We start from the raw sequence: 19,650 nt of genomic DNA, 5'->3' as shown, positions 1-19,650 counted from the left end.
AATGACGGGATGGTTCCAGAAAGGTCCAGAGTAAGTACCGTCTGCTTTGCGGACCACACAGTCCCTGTCACAGCAGCTCGGCCCTGCTGCTGCCGTATGAAGGCAGTCCGAGACAATATGTAAATGAGCAGGCATGGCTGTGTGCCAATAAAACTTTACTAAACCAGATGGCAGCCCAGATTTGGCCCGAAGACTGCAGTTTGCAAACCCGAGATATAAAGGATCATAATCAGGAAGGACAAGTAGAGAAAAAAAACAACAACTTGCTGCCGTCGCGTCAGTCCTGACTCGTGGCGAGCCAGGGCGTCGCAGAGTAAGGCGTCCCTCCACGGGGTTTTCGTAGCTGTCATCTTTATTGAAGGAGATTTCCAGGCCTTTCTTCCATGGTAGTGCTGGTGGATGCAAACCATCAACCTTTCTATTAACAGCCAAGTTCAAACTATTTGTTGTGCCACCCAGCAGCACAGATGACGGCGGAATTCTGAGATGATGAGTGCTCAGTTCTGACATAAAGCAAATATCACTTTCCCAGTGCACAGAACAGTCATGTTTTTACTACACTGCGGCCTATGAAGTGTGCAATTATACGATGAAGAGCGAAGTATTAGGAGCCTTGGAGAGATGCAGAAAGACTGGCTCAATGCGGGGCTCACACAAATCTTCAGTTTGTGGAAAATGCACTACCTGCAAAGTGTAATAAGTCCTAAGTGCCGTACAATGAGGTGGCCTCATAGCAACATAAGGAAAGGAGAGGAAATCTGCAGGTGAAGAAAGCAGATACGGTCATGCCTGATTGGGGTGACAGGGAAGCAGAGAGGTCCAGAAGAGGACACAGCCACACTCACGTCTCAACACTAATCCTCTCATCGGAGTCCCTTATCACCTCCCAGAGGTCTCACACACGTACCATGCGCACACATGCATGTACACGCACATAGATGCTCATACACCCTCTTCCAAGGTCCCCTCCCTTGGCCACACCCGCTTTTACCTGAACCCCTGAGTTCATTCTCCACACAGCCCTGAGTATTAACACAGAGCCAGTCCAAATCAACTGTGATTCTCCCAGGCCTCAGCCCACTGCAGAGGGCGATTCTCAAACACTCAGACCTCCCCTGAGGCCCTAATGTTTGCAATGAGATGATCAATTAACCTTGACCTGGTCTGTTTGCAGAACAAAAGGCCCTTCACCTCTGACTTTGCTGGGGTCCTCCATTCACTCACTCTCCCACACAATTAACCCTCCACCTCTGGCATGTGGGAGTCAGCTCTGTCCTTTCAAGACCTGACCGCCAGGTGGGTGGGCGGACACAACAGCCATGGGCCTCAGCCTTGCCTCTCTGTGTCCCTGAGGGTTTGGACAGTGCCTGAAGCCCTCATGCTGCTCAGTTCTCCGGTGTCGTGTCCAGTGTCCCTGGCTCTGGATGGAGCCCGAGCTCCACCGGCCCCAGGAGTTGGCACCAGGCTCCACCTGCACACCTCTGCCCACAATGGCCGCTCTCTCTAGGGCCGCACAGGGACACCTTGCTCTACTGCACCTCACAGCAACTGCATTTTTCACTAACTGCAGGTTTCTGGCAGCCCTGCATTAAGAAAGCTTATCAGCTTTTCAAGCAGGAAGTGCATAGTTCACATCTCTGTGCGACACTTTGTAATCCTCACAGCAATTCACGCTTTCTCCTCACGTTACAGGACACTTAGTAGACTACTCACTGCTGTTAAATCAGAACTCACGGCTGACCCTCCAGCAAGTTATCAGAGGCTGGAAACTGCACGGAAGGAGAGAATGTCCATCCTTCTCCCCTGGCTGCCCACCAGGTGACCTGGCCAGCAGCACAGGCTTGCTCAGCACACACAGTGCCTACATGGACAGCCTCCCCCTGACCTCAGGGCCAGCACCTCATAAACTTGATGCTGTCAGTGACCACTGAGTCAATCTCTGCTGATGGCGACGCTCGGGGTGCAGGGTGGAACCGCTCACAGGGCTTCCAAGGATTTACAGGGATGAGGGAGGGAGAGGGAGCAAAAATCATAATCAGATACGTGCAGGGAAGGGGACTATACGATAAAGGTGTGGGTGGACATTTAATTCATTAATCAACTCTAATCCGTGCGAGAAGGATGGGCAGTCTCCTCCCGTGTGATTAACTGCCTCTGAAAACCCACAGGAGGGTCACCTACGGCACGGTTCTGCCTCTGTGGTACACAAACAAAAACAACTATTATTGTTATAAAGCAACACACATATGAATGATTGGCTAAAAACCCAGTAAGACTTATAAATTTTCCCTTAAATAAGATTTTTCAACATTTTTAAAAGTCAAAAGGCTTTTGTCTTGGAAACAGATTGCCAGGGTCTCTTCCTAGGCACTTCTGGGTGCGTTTGAACTGCCAAACCTCTCAGCAGTAGTGCACTGGACTGTGCCTCTCAAGGACTCCCTCTGAATCTTAGCACCCCAAAGAGCAAATGAAAGAGAAGAGACCTAACAAAAGCTAAGCAAAAGATCTGACTGCAAGACCTTCCCATTCTCTGGCCTGGCACCAGCAGCATAAATGCACCCTCACCTGTAAGAACTACCCAACCTCCGGGCCTCTTCCAATGACACGGTTGACGTTCCCACACTGGAAGAACCTGCCACCACCACTGATCTCCAAAATCTCACCCAGAGATAACCCCAAGATGTATCCTGGAGCAAGAAGGAGGATCATATGCCTCGAACTTCAGCAAAGTATCAGAAATAGGGAAATGAGGCAGGTGAGCAATTTAACTTGGAAAACCTGTCACTTTTCTTCTGGTTGGCTGTTCCTGAACCGCGCCAGAGTCCCCGTAACCCCGTAACCTCATGTTCGATGAAGCAAAACGCCACCAGGTCCAGTGCCAGTCTCGTGATTGGCTGCAGACTGGACTTGGTGACCACAGGGCTTGGTCACTGGCTGATTTTTTTCAGGAGTAGAGAACTAGTCCTTATAAGTGTGGAAGCTCCACTGAAACTTGCCCAGCAGCACGCAGCCCCCACCAACAGACGGGGGGGGAGGGGGGGTGCACGTAAGGTGCATTGGCTGGGATTCAAACCCAGGTCCCCTGCATGGAAGGCAAGAGTTCTACCACTGAGCCACCCCTGCCTCAGAGTGGTAAGGAGTTGTGCTGCCAATGTAAAGGTATGTAGTTCGAATCCATCAGCTCCTTCTCAAGATAAAGAAGAGCAATAAACTCCCATGCCGTTTACTGGATCTGAAAACCCACTAGAGGGTCTCCTGTGGGTTGCCTCTGACCTCACAGTACACACCAACAAGAGCTGGCCTTGAATCTGGTCATTTCAGGCCTAGACACTCAGTGGATGCCATGACCATTTCTCCTTCTTTTGTTCTGAAGGGACCCTTATCATTTCTCTTTCCCTCCCTCCCTCCCTCCCTCTCTCTCCCTCTCCTTCCTTTCCTCCTTTTTCCTCTCCCTTCCTCTCTCTTCACCTCTCTCCCCCTCTCCCTCTCTCTCCCTTTCTCTCTCACTCTCCCTCTCACTCTCACCCTCTCTGTCCCTCTCCCCATCTCTCATTCTATTTCTCTCTCTCTCTCTCTCTCTCATATTCTTCTGTGAAGCTGGATCAGAATGTTAAAGACGGAGAGAAGGAGAGAAATGCATGCAAACCCCCCTCGGGGGGAAAACACTGCCAGTGCCCACATCTGTCACTTCCAGATACTTGTCATTATGTGGTCCTTCATGGCAGCTCCACACGGCCAGATAATGACATCAGCAAAAGTCGGGCGCCTGGAAAAGCACAGATTGTTCATCCACATTCTCCTGCAGGAATCTTCTCCGTCCTTCGAACGACAACTCACAGAAGCTGAGCAGGATTACGGACACTATTAGGCAAATCAAAGACCGATGCAAGGGTCTCCTGCCTCCTGGAGCCTGATCAGGCAGGACCACCAGCCACACCGTCTCAGACGGGCTGAGGTGCCCACTCTTCCCTCCCCACCACCAGCTTGTTGGGCAGCTGCAGAGAGGAGACAAAAAGCAAAGGAGGGCAGGAGGGAGCAACTGGGAATCCCTCAGGGAGAAGATTCCAGACTGTGAAGAAGACAGAAAGGAAGCTGAAAGACGCAAGGAGCAACACCACAGGCAGTGAACTTCCACTTGTTCAAAAAAAAAACAAACACAAAACCAGGTTACGCTTCTAGGTGGACATATACACACATGCAAACCCCAGCCAGAACCCAAATCAAATCCACAGCCATGCAGCGGATTCTAACTCAGAGCGACCCGCTTATAAAATAAATCAGAGCTGCCCGTGAGGGCGCGAGGCTGCAAGCCTTGATGAAAGCAGGCTGCCTCTCCTTCTCCTACAGAGCAGCTGGTGAACTTGAACTGCCAACCTTTGGGATTGTTGATGAGTACCTTAAGCACAGTGCCACTGAGGTCCCCATACAGGCAAAATCAGAGTGCAAATGAACTGTCCAACAGCAGGGAAATGATTGAGCAGGTCACACTAAGGCGGCAGAAGGCTGTGCAGATATTATAGAGTGGCAGTAGGTAAAATTATTTTAAAGATTAAAAATAACACTGAGAGGGCACAGACCAATTCCAACAGTGAAAATGTGTGCACGTTCATATATAAGGAAGAGAGGAGTGCTCTAACTAGGCAGGCTCTTACTACGAGGACCGTGAGTTAAGGCTCGCTCAAACGTTGCAGGAAGACAGCCAAGTGCACCTCAGTATTTTAAAACATAATAAAACCAGCTTTCTTTCTAAAAGTGGAAGAGAAAAGTAAAACCAGGAGGGGTGGACGTCCACTACATCAATGGCCATGGTTGACTCATAGACTTCTGAGAAGGGGGTTGTTGTTGTTATGTGCCGTTGAGTCACCTGCGACTCATAGTGACCCTCTGTAACAACAGCCCTAAACTCTGTCCTATCCTGTGCCAATCTCACCATCTCCGACACACCTGCCCCCATTAGTACCCCAGTCACTGAATCAATCCATCTCATCAAGGGTCTTCCCTCTCCTGCTCTGTCCCTCCACCCTCCCAAGCATGACGTCCCTCTTCAAGGACTGATCCTGCCTTGCAACATGCCCAAAGTATGTCAGACGAAGCTTCAGAATCCTTGCCTCCAAGGAGCAGCCTGGTTTCACCCTCTCCAGGACAAACTTGTTTGTTCTCCTAGTAGTCCATGGTATATTCAATACTCTTCTCCAGCACCACAGCTCAAAGGCATCAATTCTCCTTCTATCATCCCTATTCGCTGTCCAGTCTCTGATGCATAGCAAGTGATTGCAAAGACCAACGGGGTAGAAAGAACATTAGAACTTTCACTTTTTAAAAATGTTTTCAAATAATGAGTACCTTAACCACAGTGCCACTGAGGTTCCTATACAGTAAAATCAGTTCAGTCGCACTCTCACAGCGAAAAGAAAAATGTGAGCCCTCACGGGGAGGGACACATATCCCTCCTGCTCCTGCCCATCCCCCCAGGACCACCAGCAAAAATCACTGTCTTACAGTGGAGGTCAAGATCCCCTTTTCCAGACCCTTTAATGCCCTAAAGAATTGAACCTGCGAAGATGATAAACACGGCAGCACCTTCAGCCAGCCGTTTAGTGTCTAACCTCTGTGTCCCCACAGTTACCACAGAGGGCACAGGAGCCGTGGACAGGCCCGAGTCGCCCTTCCCTCACTGTCCACTCCTCAGAGTCCCCAAGTGCTAAGAGCCCAGCTGGTGAACAAAAGACTGGCAGTTCAAATCCACCCCAAGTGCCTGGGAAGAAAGGACATACAGAAAGGGGATCGCTTTCCAAGACTGCATAGCCTTTTAACACCCTGGAGAGAGCTTGGGCGGCTTAGGCCATAGAGAGCCGTGCTTGGTGCCTGCAGAGGGTTCATATCATCCAGCACCTCTGAGAGAGAAAGACGCATAACCTCCTCCTGCACCGCTTACAGCCTCAAAGCCTCCGGAGGGCGAGCTGTGTCAGGTCTGACTAGAAGGAGATGAGCGTTCTGAGTCAGGAGGAGCACGGCCCTGACACACACAGGGGTCACCCCGAGTCAGAAGCCACGCAGTGGCAGCTGGCGTGCTGGCCCCTCGTCGGGCCTCCCCCCAAGTCTCGCTCCTTCCCGGCCCACCTCCCTGCTTCTGTGTCCCTTTCATTAAGACACCATCTGGCAAAGTCTCTGTGAGCCCCCACATCCCCCCCCGTCAACCATTTCCCGTCGACAGCTCCAGCACCAGCTTTGTTCCCAAACCACAGCCTGAACAGACGCTGAGTTCAGAGAGCAACTTGATGCATCGGAAGTTAACGGAGCCACGGAGCCTTCCCTCGAGCCACGGAGCCTTCCCTCGACCGGCTGCGAGAAGAGAAATGCTTTCCATGAGCAATGTTTTGCTTCAGCTCCAAGACGAGGAGGGTGAGGGGGCCACCGGGACATCTGAAAGGCTGGTGAGCAGAAACAGAGTCAGAGACACTGGCCTTCAGTAGCTGTTACCTGACCACCACCACCCCAGAGTCGGGGGTCCCCCTGCAGTGCCCACCATCACCATGTCACCTGAATACACATAACTAGGGCCAGTGGCTCTGACATTGGAACCTGACTTTGAATGGTCATGGCCAAGGCCTCAAGGCTGGACGTCTGTGCAGAGGAACTCAAACCCCACCTCTGTCCTTCCTAGATTTCTGCACTACTTCATCTCCCCCAGGGAAATCATGTACTCACTGACATTTACCCCCTTCCACTCTGAGCACTTGACCCCACAGGACACACAGAGAAAGGGGGTGCTGGGGTTCTCGGCAGGTCCCCTTATGGCATAGTCTGTAGGGTGGTGTGCTGCTAACCCAAAGGCACACAGTTCAAATCCACTAGAGGCTTTGCAGGGGGAGGAGGAAAAAAAACCCATAAAACTCCTCGCATATAATTAATAGCTTCAGAAAACCCACTGGAAGGTCAGCTGGAGTCAGGTCTGACAGGACAGCACTAAGTTTTAAGGGATTCTCTGTGGGCAGATCTCCTTTTACCCCTAGACTTGTTCCCTAGGATGAGAGGCCCTGGCCAAGCTGTACCCAAAACCTTTTACTCTTTTTACTTGACCTCTCCCTGGACCAAGCCACTCAACACAGGGCACTGTCATACCAAAACCCAAAAGCTGCCAAGCTCGCTGCCATGGAGTCGCGATGCCCTACAGGACGGAGCGGAACTGCCCTCTAAGAGCTTCTTCACAGCATGTTGTTGTATGTTGAATGTGCAGTTAGGAGCAAGGGATTCCTTGGAGAGGGACATCATGCTTCAAAAGGCGACGGGCCAGTGAAGGAGAAAAAGGCCCTGAATGAGAGGGACTGACACTGTGACCGTGGCAACGGGCTCCAGTGTGTCAGGGACGATGAGGAAGGCACAGCACAGGACAGCGTTCAGGTCTGCTGTCCAGAGGGTCACCTAACAACAACAGAGGGTTTCCCAGGCTGCAATCTCTAACGCTCTCCCACGGCCGGGTGATGGGCTTAAACCATCAACCATCTAATTAGCAGTCCAATTCCCAGTACGGTGACTTGAACACCTCCTCCTTGGCCTTTGCCATAAACTCCACTACCGTTAGGCCCATTCTGAGTCTTACCAACCCCTCATTGGTTTTCCAAGGCTGTAAATCTTGATGGGAAGGAACTCTCTTGCTGGTGGATTTGAACCACCAACCTTATGGAAAAGCAGCCTCATGTGATATGCACTATACAACCAAGACTCCTCCTGTCAGAAGTGAAATAACTAGGGGACTGCAAGAGATCTCAGGCCAAACTGGTTCACAGACTCCCAAGCCGCTGGTAGACAAATTCCAAGAGCAAGAGGCCTTCCAGAAATAAAATGCCAGTCTTTTCCACCCCAATCCTCAGGAAAAAAAAAAAGAAATGGGGGAAAAAAAGAAGAAAACTATTCTCTGTGGGGCTCAGTCAATGCTGGATAACCATACAAACTCAAGGTCAAAGCCCATTAACTCAGGCGCCACAAAGCATCGTCCATGACTCGAGCTGCTGCCCTTTTCGGGCCATAAGCAAATTAACAGCAAAACCAAGGGAAACCTTTCACCTGCTCAAGAGTGAAGGTCAACAGCTGGTCTGTAAGCTCAACTCAAATGGCAACATTTGTATTCAGGAACCGAAGCGATTATAAATAAGTCTCATCTATTTATAAGACAAATTCCGCTTCTCACGTCAATAGCCAAGAATTCTTTTCTTTTTCAAATGTCCTAGAACAGCTGTTGGAGCCAAGCTGATCTTTCAGGACGTGAGGGTACGAGTGTGGCGCTGGCGGTCTTGGCTATAAGCCCCTTTTCTGAGTGTGAAGTCACCCCCTAGATAGCACCCCGCTCTCTGTGTAATCCAGCGAGAACTCTCTCTCCCCTGGTGTGGACTTCATATTCAAAACCTGTTAGAACAAACATGAACCAAGAGATTAAAACAATCGTGCTGATAGATTGCACAAAGCCACCAATTACTATTTATACTGAGGAGAGAAGGCCCCTACATCCAGACAGCTGATCAAACACACCTGAGCAATGTTCCCATCGCCCGTGGACAATGACCTGGAGAGATTCACAGAGAGACCTCTGCAAGACTTCCAACCGGCTTGTTCCAGCTCAGTCCCTGTAGGGGCCACCCGCCTCCTCTTCATCGCACTGGCGTCACACTGGAACCAGCCCACAGCTGACCCACAGTGGGTTTCCAGAGGCAGGGAATTGCACAGTGGGAGATGACTGCCCGTCTCTCTTGCAGGGCAGCTGGTCGATTTGAACCTCCAACCTTCAGGTTGGCAGCACAACTCCCTACACTTTAGGAAGCTCTTCAGCGAGGAAGTAAGGCTCACCTGGGGCTCTCTGTAAGAATTCACCAGTTTTGCCGAAATGTAGTTCGGGTTTCATTAATCTGGGATGGGAGAGTGACTTCTCAGCAGGAGACAGATCCAGAATGAATCACTCTGATGCTCTGCTTAGAAGCTTGTTGGGCCCAGGGGAGGATGAATGAGAGCCAGCCAGCAGTGTCCACTATGCAGGAGCCAAGCCTACTGGCCACATGAACTTCTTCCAAGGGCACCCCGAATACACCCAACAGCATATCACACACTGCAGAGGGGGATCTGAGAGCAGAAAAGGCAGCCCATATGAAGATCCCTCAAACACAGATGAAGGACCACAAAGACATCAAGGGCCCCGGGACAGAAAGAGACATGTCCACTCAGGCATCTGATGTGTCACGCTGTCTCCAGACAATATCAAGGTTCACCATCTAAGCATTCAATGCAGTTAAGTGCTCCTGAATAAGCCTTCTGGAATCACTCCTGAGTTCAGTGTCTCAGGCTCGTGCGGCCCATACTAAAAGTCTGGCTTTTAATCTCATTGGCCCCAAAGCCTAGAAGCCACATTACCCGGGAATCTAAGGTAAGAAAGAAGACAGACCAGACCAGAAAGACAAGTTCAGCCTGCCTCCTGGAGCAGATGTTGCATCAGTGTAGAAAGAGCTTGGTCTAATCCTACCTCGCCAGGAGCCAAGAGAAGAAATGGCCTTGGATCCCACGTATTCCAACCACGTGCTTCCTATAGATGAGCAGAGGATTCAAACACCTGTCACACTGTCAAAGAAGCTCCTGCCCATCTCTAAGCCTCGCAGTCACAGAGAGGATAGCGTGGTGTGGGTGGTCACCTTGGATGCTTATTGGCATTGATCTCACTCCTCTACTGATAATGAATGGAGAGAGTCCATGGCATTCACTTACTACCACATGACCTGGCCTTGGCTTTGCTACTATTCCTAGTCTGCTTTCCTGAAAGCAAGTGTGATCTCATCCCCCGAGTTCAACCTGCCAGGCCTACATCAGCAGAGAGCTATCTACAACCAGGAGAGGAGAAAATAGACGAATGGGACCTTCTAAGAATCAAATCCCTATGCACATCCAAAAACTTCTCCAACAGACTAAAAAGGAAAGCCACGGACTGGGGAAAAATATTTGGTAATGACATTTCAGATAAGGGACTTATATTTAGAATGTATAAAATACTCAAGCACCACAATAAGATAAAGGTAAATAACCCAATTGAAAAATGGGCACAGGATATGAATAGACACTTCACCAAAGAAGTCATTCAAATGGCCAACAGGTACATGAAGAAATGTTCAAAATCCCTAGCTCTAAGAGAGACGCAAATCAAAACAACTATGAGATATCATCTCACCCCAATAAGAACAGCAGAAGGCTAAAATCACTGGCTCTCCCCAGCCCTCAAGCCATTCTGGTTTCACTTTGCCTTTGTACTTTGAAGCTTCTCAGCAAATTACAGGACAGAAAACTGGGACTTAGGGACATGTAGCCAGTAAATGGCAGATCTGAGCTCAAGCCCACCCCTGTCTTAATGTTCTTAAGAACTCCGTCCCAGGAAGAAGGGAGCTGGCCATATGTCAAAATTTCCTTCACTGAGCTTCCCACAGTCCTAGAAGCCTTGATCAACGTGCTGCTTTGTCAGTGGTGCAGGGTGAAGGTTGGATGTACTGGCATTTTCCTGATTACGTCATAAACCCACTGAAGGCCAGGTTCGTGATGGTCCTCCGTCACTTCTCCAGTTCCTGGCCCACTCAGACATATGGTGTCACAATGCATTTACAATGAAATCTGACATTCAAAGTCTGAACTTACAGAAATGTAAATAAGGGTCCGATTAGTCATATTACCAGGAGATTCTCTTCTTTAAGGAAGACTCCACAATCCAGTGCTGCTAAACAAAATATTTGGAAAGGTCTCTTTAGACACCCATGGCTTTGCCACAGAAATGAGCATGAGAAATACATCTACTGCACAGAGCCGGAAGATCCAGGCACGGAGGCCACAGGAAGGAATACTCACGAGGTAAGGCATCAGGAGGTCAGCCATGTAGACGAACGCAGCTCCGAGGGTGAAGCCAACAGCCACAGGGAAGAAGGCAAAGGAGCCGAAGCCTCCAGAGGACGTGGCCATCTCTACCGCCGGGGCCAGCAGGGACCAGTAGGATGCTGCTAGCATGACCTGAAAACAAGGAGAACATGCTATGCAATATGATTCAGTAGTAAAAGGAACAAAGTTCCAATACATGCTGAGGTGTGGGTGAGTCTTGAAAGCATTAAGATAACGTGAAAGCAGCCAGTAAAAAAAGGACAAACACTGTATGATTCTAATTCTATATCATGGTCTTGCTCTGTAGAGACAGAAAGTAGATTCAGGTTTGCAAGGGATGCTCTTGGTACCAGCAGTCAAGAAATCAGGAGACCTCATGCACTGGGCAGAACAAGAATCGATGCCTTCGAATTGTGGTGCTGGAGAAGAGTCTTGAACATACCATGGACTGCCAAGGAAACAAATAGGTCTGGCTTGGAGAGGGTGAAACCAACTGTCTCATTGGAGTCTAGGATTTTAATGCTCTATCTCATATACTTTGGGCACGTGGCCGGGAGGGACTAGTCCTTGGAGAAGGACATCCTGTTTGGAAGGGTGGAGGGACAGCACAGGGAGGAAGATCCTAGATGACATGGATTGATACAGGACTAGGGTAATGGGAGTAGATGTGTTGGAATTAGTGAGACTGGCTTAGAACAGGGAAGGGTTCAGAGCTGCTATACATTGCAGGTGACTTGACAGCAGGTAACAACAACAACAACATTGCATTGGGCAAGTCTGCTGTCAGGGACCTCTTTAAAATGCTGAAGAGCAATGATGTCAGTTTGAAGACTAAGGTGTGCAGGATTCTAAGCCATTGGTTTTCTCAATCACCTGCTATGCATCAGAGAGCTGAACCACACTTAGGATGACAGAAGTGGAACTGATGCCTTTGAGTTGTGGTGCTGGAGAAGAATACTGTCAAAAGACCAAAGAAAGATGTTCTGGAGAGAGTGCAGTCTCAGGGCTTCTTGGAGTTAATGATGACAAAGCTTCACCTTTCCCACCTTGGACATGTAGCTAGGTGAGGCGCTTCCTTGGAAAGGGACATCATAGTTCGAAAGATGGAAGGAGACAAAGATCCCCAACGTGATGGACTGACACAGTGGCTGTAGCAATGAACTTAAATGTGTCGGAGATGATGAGGACGGCACAGGATAGGGCAGGGCTCAGGTCAGCTGTTCCAGGGTCACTATGGGCCACACTCTGCTTGACGGCACCGAACAACAACAACAATGGGGAAGGAGGGAATGGGAGTTCTTTTGGAGTGAGGACATTGTTCTTGAACTAGGTAAAGGTACTAATTCCACAGCAGCACAAATGTCCTCAATGTCACTGAATACTGTACACTTTACAATGATCAAAACAACGGATTGCTTTGTGCATTTTACCATGATATAGAAAATGAGCAATAAATCATCATCAATCCAATCTCAGAAGACCAGAGAAAGGGTCTTGAAGGCAAGTGTTGGCCAGCTTGTCCCTTTATGGCCCCCGATGGAAGATGTCAAACGTCCTCCTACAACCCAGCGCCTGCAGACACACTGGGCCAGCAGGGGCAGCCCCGAGGATGCCAGATGGAACTCCGTGAGAGAGCTGACGACCAGCCCTGCCCTCATCACGCCGGGCAGGGGCTGCCAACACCAAGTCACCTGGCTTCCCCAGTATCAGAAAGGAAACGAGAAGTCCAGTCAAGCAAATGAAGTCTTGGAAGCGCTGGCATCCTCCAAATAAGGCACTGCTCAGACCTAATAAGCTCTATTTTCCTCCAAATAATAGGGGAAACTCAAGGGCGTATTTATGAAGAGAAAGAGGCAAATCAAAACAAAATTTTAAGACTCTTGTTAAAGGGCTACGACAAAAACACACACAAGCAAAACGGAGTATTCGGAATGTCTGCTTTCAGCGCTTAGTGTGAAGATCAATAGCTTATTTTTTTTTCCTACTAGTTTATTGCAAGCTTGGAAGCAGGAGTGGCATCCACTTCCACAATGGCTTGCCTCTGGAAACTCTATAAACAGTGCTCAGGCTTTTCTTTCATAGGGTCACCATGAGTGGTCTACGACTCGACAGCACCTAACAAAACTAACAAGGACAACACAGGGAGAGCCACGTTGGCCTAGTGGACAGAAAGTGATGCTACCAAGCCCAAGGGGGGTGATTTTATTCTGCGGCCCTCAGGCCTGGTTCAAATTGCTTTTCTGTCAAACTTTCTTCTAGGTGGTATAGCCCTGGTCCGTGCACTGCTGTACAGAGGTAACTTGTGGTCGCTGTGATGCTGAACGCTGTGACACTGATGTGTCAAATGCGAGAACAGTTACCCATGATGGACAGTATTTAGTGGAGCTCCCTGATTCAAACAAGCCTGAAAGCAGGAGTGGCATCCACTTCTGAAATGTCTTGCGTCCAGAAACTCTATTCTCAGTGCTCAGGCCTTTCGTTCATAGGGTCTCTAGGAGTCATCTACGACTTGAAGGCACCTAACAACAACTAGTTTATTTACAAAATTATAATACAAATTCGAACAAATTCTCTCCATTTCCCTCACCTCCCCCACCCATCAAATTATACAACTCAATGATTAATTCCCCCCTTCCCCCTGCACATCCACATCCCTCTGCTTCCAGCCTCTCCCAGGCCCCTCCTGGATCCTCATTCTACAATAACGGTTTTATACAATATTTATCCTTGTGGGACTGAGTTAGTTCACTCAGCATAATGCTCTCCAGTCCCTCTCAAGTTAGTTAATAAGTTACAAAGTTATTGCTCCTGCGTGCTGCATAGTACTCCATTGTGTGAATGTACCATCATTTCTCAATCCATTCGTTTGTGGTTGGACATTTGAGCTGTTTCCATGTTCTTGCAATGGTGAATAATGCTGCTATGAACATTGGTGGACAAATCTCAGTTTGTGCCTCAGTCCTCATATTCTCAGGGAAATTCCATAAAATGTCTATGTTTTAAGCCTCCACTGAGTTGATTCTGACTCTTAGTGCTCCTCCCTCTCCTCAGCTTCAGAGGCTGCAAATGGGAAGGCGCTGCCCACTGTTAGCGGCCTGGTACACTACACACTACCCCACCCGGGCTCCTGAGCTCCACGGCAACCCAATGGCCCCAGCGTTTGTGATGTGTTGCATGGCTAACTGAGAGGTTGACGGATCAAATCCAGCAGCCGCTCCACAGAAGAAAGGCAGGTGGTCTCCTCCTATAAAGATTTAAGCCCTTGGACACCTGATAGGAGGTGGTTATGAACCAAGGGGAGGTAGTGAGATTTCCTCACTGTCCCCCCAAAAGCAAGCTACATTCAGCTCACACCGAAATGCATTCACTCCTCTGACAAACAGTGGCTGAGTGACGCTGAAAACAGAGTTTTTCTTGGATGGTGGGAAAAAGTTGATACTGATTTTTCAGAGCTTCCTAGGTAATCCGTGGAGGAGAGGGCCTACGGCTGGATGGGCTTTTCAAATCTCTTTTCAAGTCTAATCGGGCTCTTTTCAAGTTGAACGGGGCATCAGGACACTGCCTCATCTGAACGCTTAGCCTCAAAGATGAAAGCCGGTGGATTCCCCAAACGTACAGAGCAAGCTAATGCCAAGCAGGTCACTGTGCCACCCCAGAGCGGCTGGCCCCATCTCCTGTCCCTGCCTGCAGAGCTGCTAACAGCTACTAGGAGTCCCTGCGTGGAGCACACAATAACCTTCTATAACAAACAGAAAGGGTGGGTGTGTCAATCTACCCTGAGATGCCTCAGAAGAAAGGCCTGGTAATCCCCTTCTGAAAAGTCGGCCACTGGAAAGCCTCCAGGGCACCGCTCTGCACTCACACACGTGGGGATGCTGTGAGTCGGAATCAGCTTGATGGCAACAGGTCAAAACTGCTGGGCTTTGTTTTGTTTTTTAAAAAAGAACCTACAAGGGAGCTCTGGTGACCTAGTGGCAAGAAGTTGCACTGCAATCCCAGAGGAACATGGTTCGAATCCACCAGATGCTCTGCTGGAAAAGGAGAGACAATCTCCTCCTGTATCAGTCAGATCTGATTTGACGGTACACACACAAAAATAATAAAAAAATTAAATTAAATTAGTTAGTTAGTTAGTTATTTTATGTGTGTACCATCACACTGGATCTGACTGGTACAGGAGGCGATTGTTCCTCCCTCTTCAGCAGAGCATCTGGTGGATTTGAACTTTGCACCTCTGGGATTGCAGTACAGTTTCCTGCCACTAGGCCACCAGAGCTCGCCAAAATTAAATTAAATTTTTTTTAAAAAAAAGAAGCTACAGAGAAAAGATATGGTTTAAGTTAGTGCCTCTCCTCTTGACAACATGCAAAGCGTCAGAGAAAGAGTCTGGAGTAAGTTTTAGCAGTAACTGATGAGATTGTTCCACACACGTTTCCCAGCACAGCGTTATAAACTACTCTAAAGACGTCCATGGCTGAAAGCGTCTGGCAGCTGATAAACGGTGGTAATGATCCTGTTAAACACTTGTCTCTGCGAGATAAATCAGACCTCACCTAAACCCACTAACAGCCCCCGTACCAGCCGCCAAGGTTCTAAATCAGGCAACTAGGTAACGTGTGACGGTGGCAGAGCCCTGGTATCTCACTGCCTTATGTGGTGGGCTACTAACACTGAAAGGTCAGTGGTTCAAATCCACCAGCTGTTCCTAAAATGGGATGTTTGGGTGTGTACATTTACATCACAATTAAAAAAAAAAAAAAAAAAAGATATTTTCTAACTTTGGATGTTTGATATTATATTAGCTTTAATACAAGCAGGTTAAAGATTTTCAAAATAAAAAAAAAAAAAAAAACATATGCTAGAAGTTAACCATAAGGTGAGCCTGATCCAAGCCATGGCCTTTTCAGATGAATCTCCTGTGTCTGTGAAAGCTGGACAACAAATAAGGAAATGAGAAGAAAAACTGCTCCCTGTGAATCGTGGTGTTGGTGAAAGAGGCCTGGCACAACCACGGATGGCTGAGAGAGGGCACAAATCTGTCCTGAAGGAAGGACAGCCAGTGTGCCCCTCAGAGGCAAGGATGATGCAGCTTCGTCTCCTGTTCGGTGGGTTACGTCATCAGTCCTTGGAAAAAGACCTCACTTGAGGTGGAAGGGACAGAGCTGTGATCTGAAACCAAAATCCAGTTCCAGGGTCATGTTCTCACCCCTGAAGCTAAGCTCAGTCTCTGGAATACATGACAGGCTTTAAAAATAATAAAACCACATCACCAAGTGAGTGTGTCTAATTAGAGAATCCTTTCCTTCTAATTTCCCATTCATTCCTCTCTAACTGGAATTTTCACACATTGACGATGCCCGTGTGTAATTCTCAGGCCGCTCCGGAAGATCAAAAATGTTCAGTTTCAGGATTTCCAGTTCAGCCTGGACAATCAGACCGCTGGTGCCCTTGGCCAAGTGTCCACTGAAGTACAAGCAGTTGCAGGGTCTAGACACACTGGGGCACCGGAGGGCGGGCGAGGACGCACTACAGCGTCTGCAAGCGATCAGCAAGGGGGGTCTCTCCCAGCCGCAATCAGATCTTGCCACTCGTGCGCTGAGGGGGCCCTGGTGGCGTGGTGGGTGAGTGCTTAACTGCTTACCAGCAAGTCAGCAGTTCAAACCCAGCAGCTGCTCCCTGGGTGGAAAGACAGAGTAATCTAATTCCACAGAGATTTACAGCCTTGGAAACCCCACGTGGCAGTTAACGCTTTCCAAGAGACAAGATACGTGGGAGCCAAATGGACAGCAGTGGGCTTATTCCAGCTGGTTAGATGGCCGTCTGGTTAGCTGGCCGCCTGGTTAGCTGGCCTCCTGGTTAGCTGGCCATTTCACAGTGCCCTGTGAGTTTTTGTGTGCTAGAAACAACGCCCCCAGTATTTCTGTTATCATCAGAGTCCCCCACGGTGGCCAAGTTTCGGTGGAGCTTCCAGACTAAGGCAGAAGAAAGAGGCCAGTTGATCTATTTCTGAAAATCAGGCCATGCAAATCTTATGCATCACAAGGGTCCAATCAAAATCCCTGTGCGGTTACCACTGCTTTTATTTGCAAGTATTTATTCAGTGACTATCACACTGCCAAGATTACACTATCCCCTGAGGGTGTAGGGAGTAGGTGGAGGATGGGAAAGCTGGTCTCACCACCCACCCCAGGAGCTGGTGACGCAGCACAGGAAGAGAGGCCACGCTATTCGATAAAGCGCATGGAGGACACAGGGACGGAGACCTCCTAGACGCAGCCAAACACTCTGCAAGGCTGGGTTTCCGGATTCACTGGTATAAAACACTTCACGAAATGTATGCTCTGCCTTCCAATGTGGTGAGCAATGAATGAGGTCTTTACAATCTGTCAAGAGCATTCAGATACAACTCTTGATCTCTACTCAACTGATAACCAACAGAGGTGAACCAAGGGTTCAGAGAACAAAGCTGCCTGCAGGACAATTGACAAGAACCACAGCCTCATTGAATTAATGGTGAACAGAGATAATAAAAATGGGTATTGACTATCATCTTATTTAGGTTCCACTCCTCAAGTTTAAAGTTAATATACTAAAAAAATTTTTTTACCAAAAAACCAAAACAATAGCCTCACCCATCCTGAGACCAGAGAAATTAGACGGTGCCTTGGCTACCACCAGCAACCTTCTGATCAGAGCATTGAGACAGATCCTTAAAGACTAGGAGAAAAATACAGAAAAGATCTCAAATTCTTAAAAAATGTCCAGGTTTATGGGACTGACTGAGACTAGAGAATGCCCCAGGTCTGTCGTCCTGTGATGTTTTCTAAAGCTTAAGGTGAAATTATGCTTTGAGGTCACTTGCTCGGTAAGTAACAAAGTGCCTCATACAACCAAGACTATCACTCACGAATAAATTAACTTATTCAAAACCAAAAATGACTCTACAGCAGAGATGGAGGGTGAGAAGGCAGGAGGCTAGTGAATAAGGATCCTGACACACAATGTAACCAGTATCACTGATTGATAAACAGAGAAATTGTTGAGTGGAAACCAACATGTTGTGTAAACTGACTTTAACTATGACTTTTAAACACACTAAAAAAATTTTTAAAGACTATCTGAACAAAGGGTTACAGATTTGTCCTGGAAAGGGTTAAATCGGGTGGCTCCTTGGAGGCAAGGATTCTGAGGCTCCGTCTAACATACTTTGGACATGTTGTGAGGAGAGACCAGTCCTTGGAGAAGGACATCATGCTGGGCAGAGTGGAGGGACAGCGTAGGAGGGGAAAGCGCTCTATAAGGTGGACTGATTCAGTGACTGGGGTAATCGGGATGGGAGTGTCAGAGACAGTGCGATTGGCACAGGACAGAGCAGAGTTTAGGGCTGTTGTACACAGGGTCGCTATGAGTTGCAAGCGACTCGACGGCACATAACAACAACAACATCTGAACATAGAACACGAAAAAGGAAAAATAAAATCAATATGAGTGGGCACAGAAGACATTTGAAGCAATGACTAATGAAGGCGTCTGAAACAATAAGCGATGGATTAGTACAGACATTTCAAGAAAGAGAGGACTCATGGGAGTGGAGAGAGCCTGGAGGAAAGCATTCTGAAAGCTGTGAGAAGCTGGACATCATTTAGAAAAGAATGTGCCCATTCCAGCTACAAGGGCAGTGTGAGCAGAAGCTGAGGGGCAAGGTTACCCAGGGTGGACTTTGTGGACAATACCAGTCGATCAGCCTGGTTAGACAAGTGGGTGGGTCTTGGGACATAATGAAAGAAACGGGTATAATTAGGAAACCAGTCACACTGGCAGAGACTGAAGACAATGGGCCTACTGTTTCCAGCTCCAGCTGCAAGCTAGGATCATGTGAAGTTGTCAAAATACAGGCACCTGGGTCCCTCCACAACCTACTGGAACAGACTCTCTGGGGCATAGGCTTGGCCATGGTGTTCAAGTTCAAGTTCTGCAGGTGATGCTGAAGCGCTCAGGCAGGACTGAGCAGGTCCATACTAGGCAGCCAGCAAGAGGCCTTCAGTAAGCATTTGGGAAGACCGAAGAGTGTGCATAAAAATGCAGGGTAGATTTAAGGGGCAGAGATAGGAAGCTTGCCGGTTTATGACACACTCCAGACTCGAGGTGATAAAGATCTGAACCAGGGCGGGGACCAGAAAAGAGGAGGGAATCAGTCTGTGATCCCCCACATTGATGTCAGCACGCTGATTCAACATCAAGTCACGTGATCACAAAGACAGACCACGTGTATTTGCCTTGTATCACCTTTCATTTTGGGCATGCTAATTACCAGGCAGGATTCAAGCATGAATCAAGTTCATACAGGGGATTCCTCTGTGGCTGATTTCTTTGAGGTACAGCAGAGTCATAAAAAAAAAAAGAAGACCCTCAATGGTATGGGTTGATGGTGGCTCAAGCAATGGTCTCAAACCTGACAAGAGCTGCATGGATGGTGCAGGACCGGGTGGCACTTTGCCCCATCGAAGCGAAGGTCCCTAAGTCATCCCGAATCCACAGCACCTAACAACAATCTCCTTTTATCAATAAGCCAGCACAATATGCCAGCGACCTCACACAATTTTACAGACTGAAACCTGAACCACTCAAAATTATAATCAGTTACATTCAGCTTCAATCACTGTCATTGACTGAAGCAGACCAGCTTGAATGAAATGACTATTGTTAGCTGCACCGACAGGAGTACTCATTCCGGGCAGGGGTCTTGGCCCACAA

At 48.4% G+C, this 19,650-nt stretch overlaps 1 protein-coding gene and 1 non-coding gene across 3 annotated transcripts in view; both read right to left on the bottom strand.

Moving 5' to 3' along the window:
* The window catches only part of SLC39A11 (solute carrier family 39, member 11), a 374,943-nt gene that overhangs the window by 316,907 nt on the left and 38,386 nt on the right, over nt 1-19,650 (bottom strand). For both annotated transcript variants that reach the window (XM_006886243.1, XM_006886244.1), the window contains exon 3: nt 10,870-11,028. In XM_006886243.1, the coding sequence (XP_006886305.1) occupies nt 10,870-11,028 (159 nt within the window). The remainder of the gene's footprint in view (nt 1-10,869; nt 11,029-19,650) is intronic.
* On the bottom strand, nt 3,053-3,123 carry TRNAG-UCC. The gene has a single exon. It is a non-coding gene; the product is annotated as a tRNA-Gly (tRNA).

This window comes from Elephantulus edwardii, unplaced genomic scaffold (genome assembly GCF_000299155.1).
Source record: "Elephantulus edwardii isolate Elephantulus edwardi_28Jun2011 unplaced genomic scaffold, EleEdw1.0 scaffold00048, whole genome shotgun sequence".
Lineage (NCBI taxonomy): Eukaryota > Metazoa > Chordata > Mammalia > Macroscelidea > Macroscelididae > Elephantulus > Elephantulus edwardii.
Note: the sequence above shows the minus strand (reverse complement) of the source record. Positions and strands in the feature narration are given on the sequence as shown.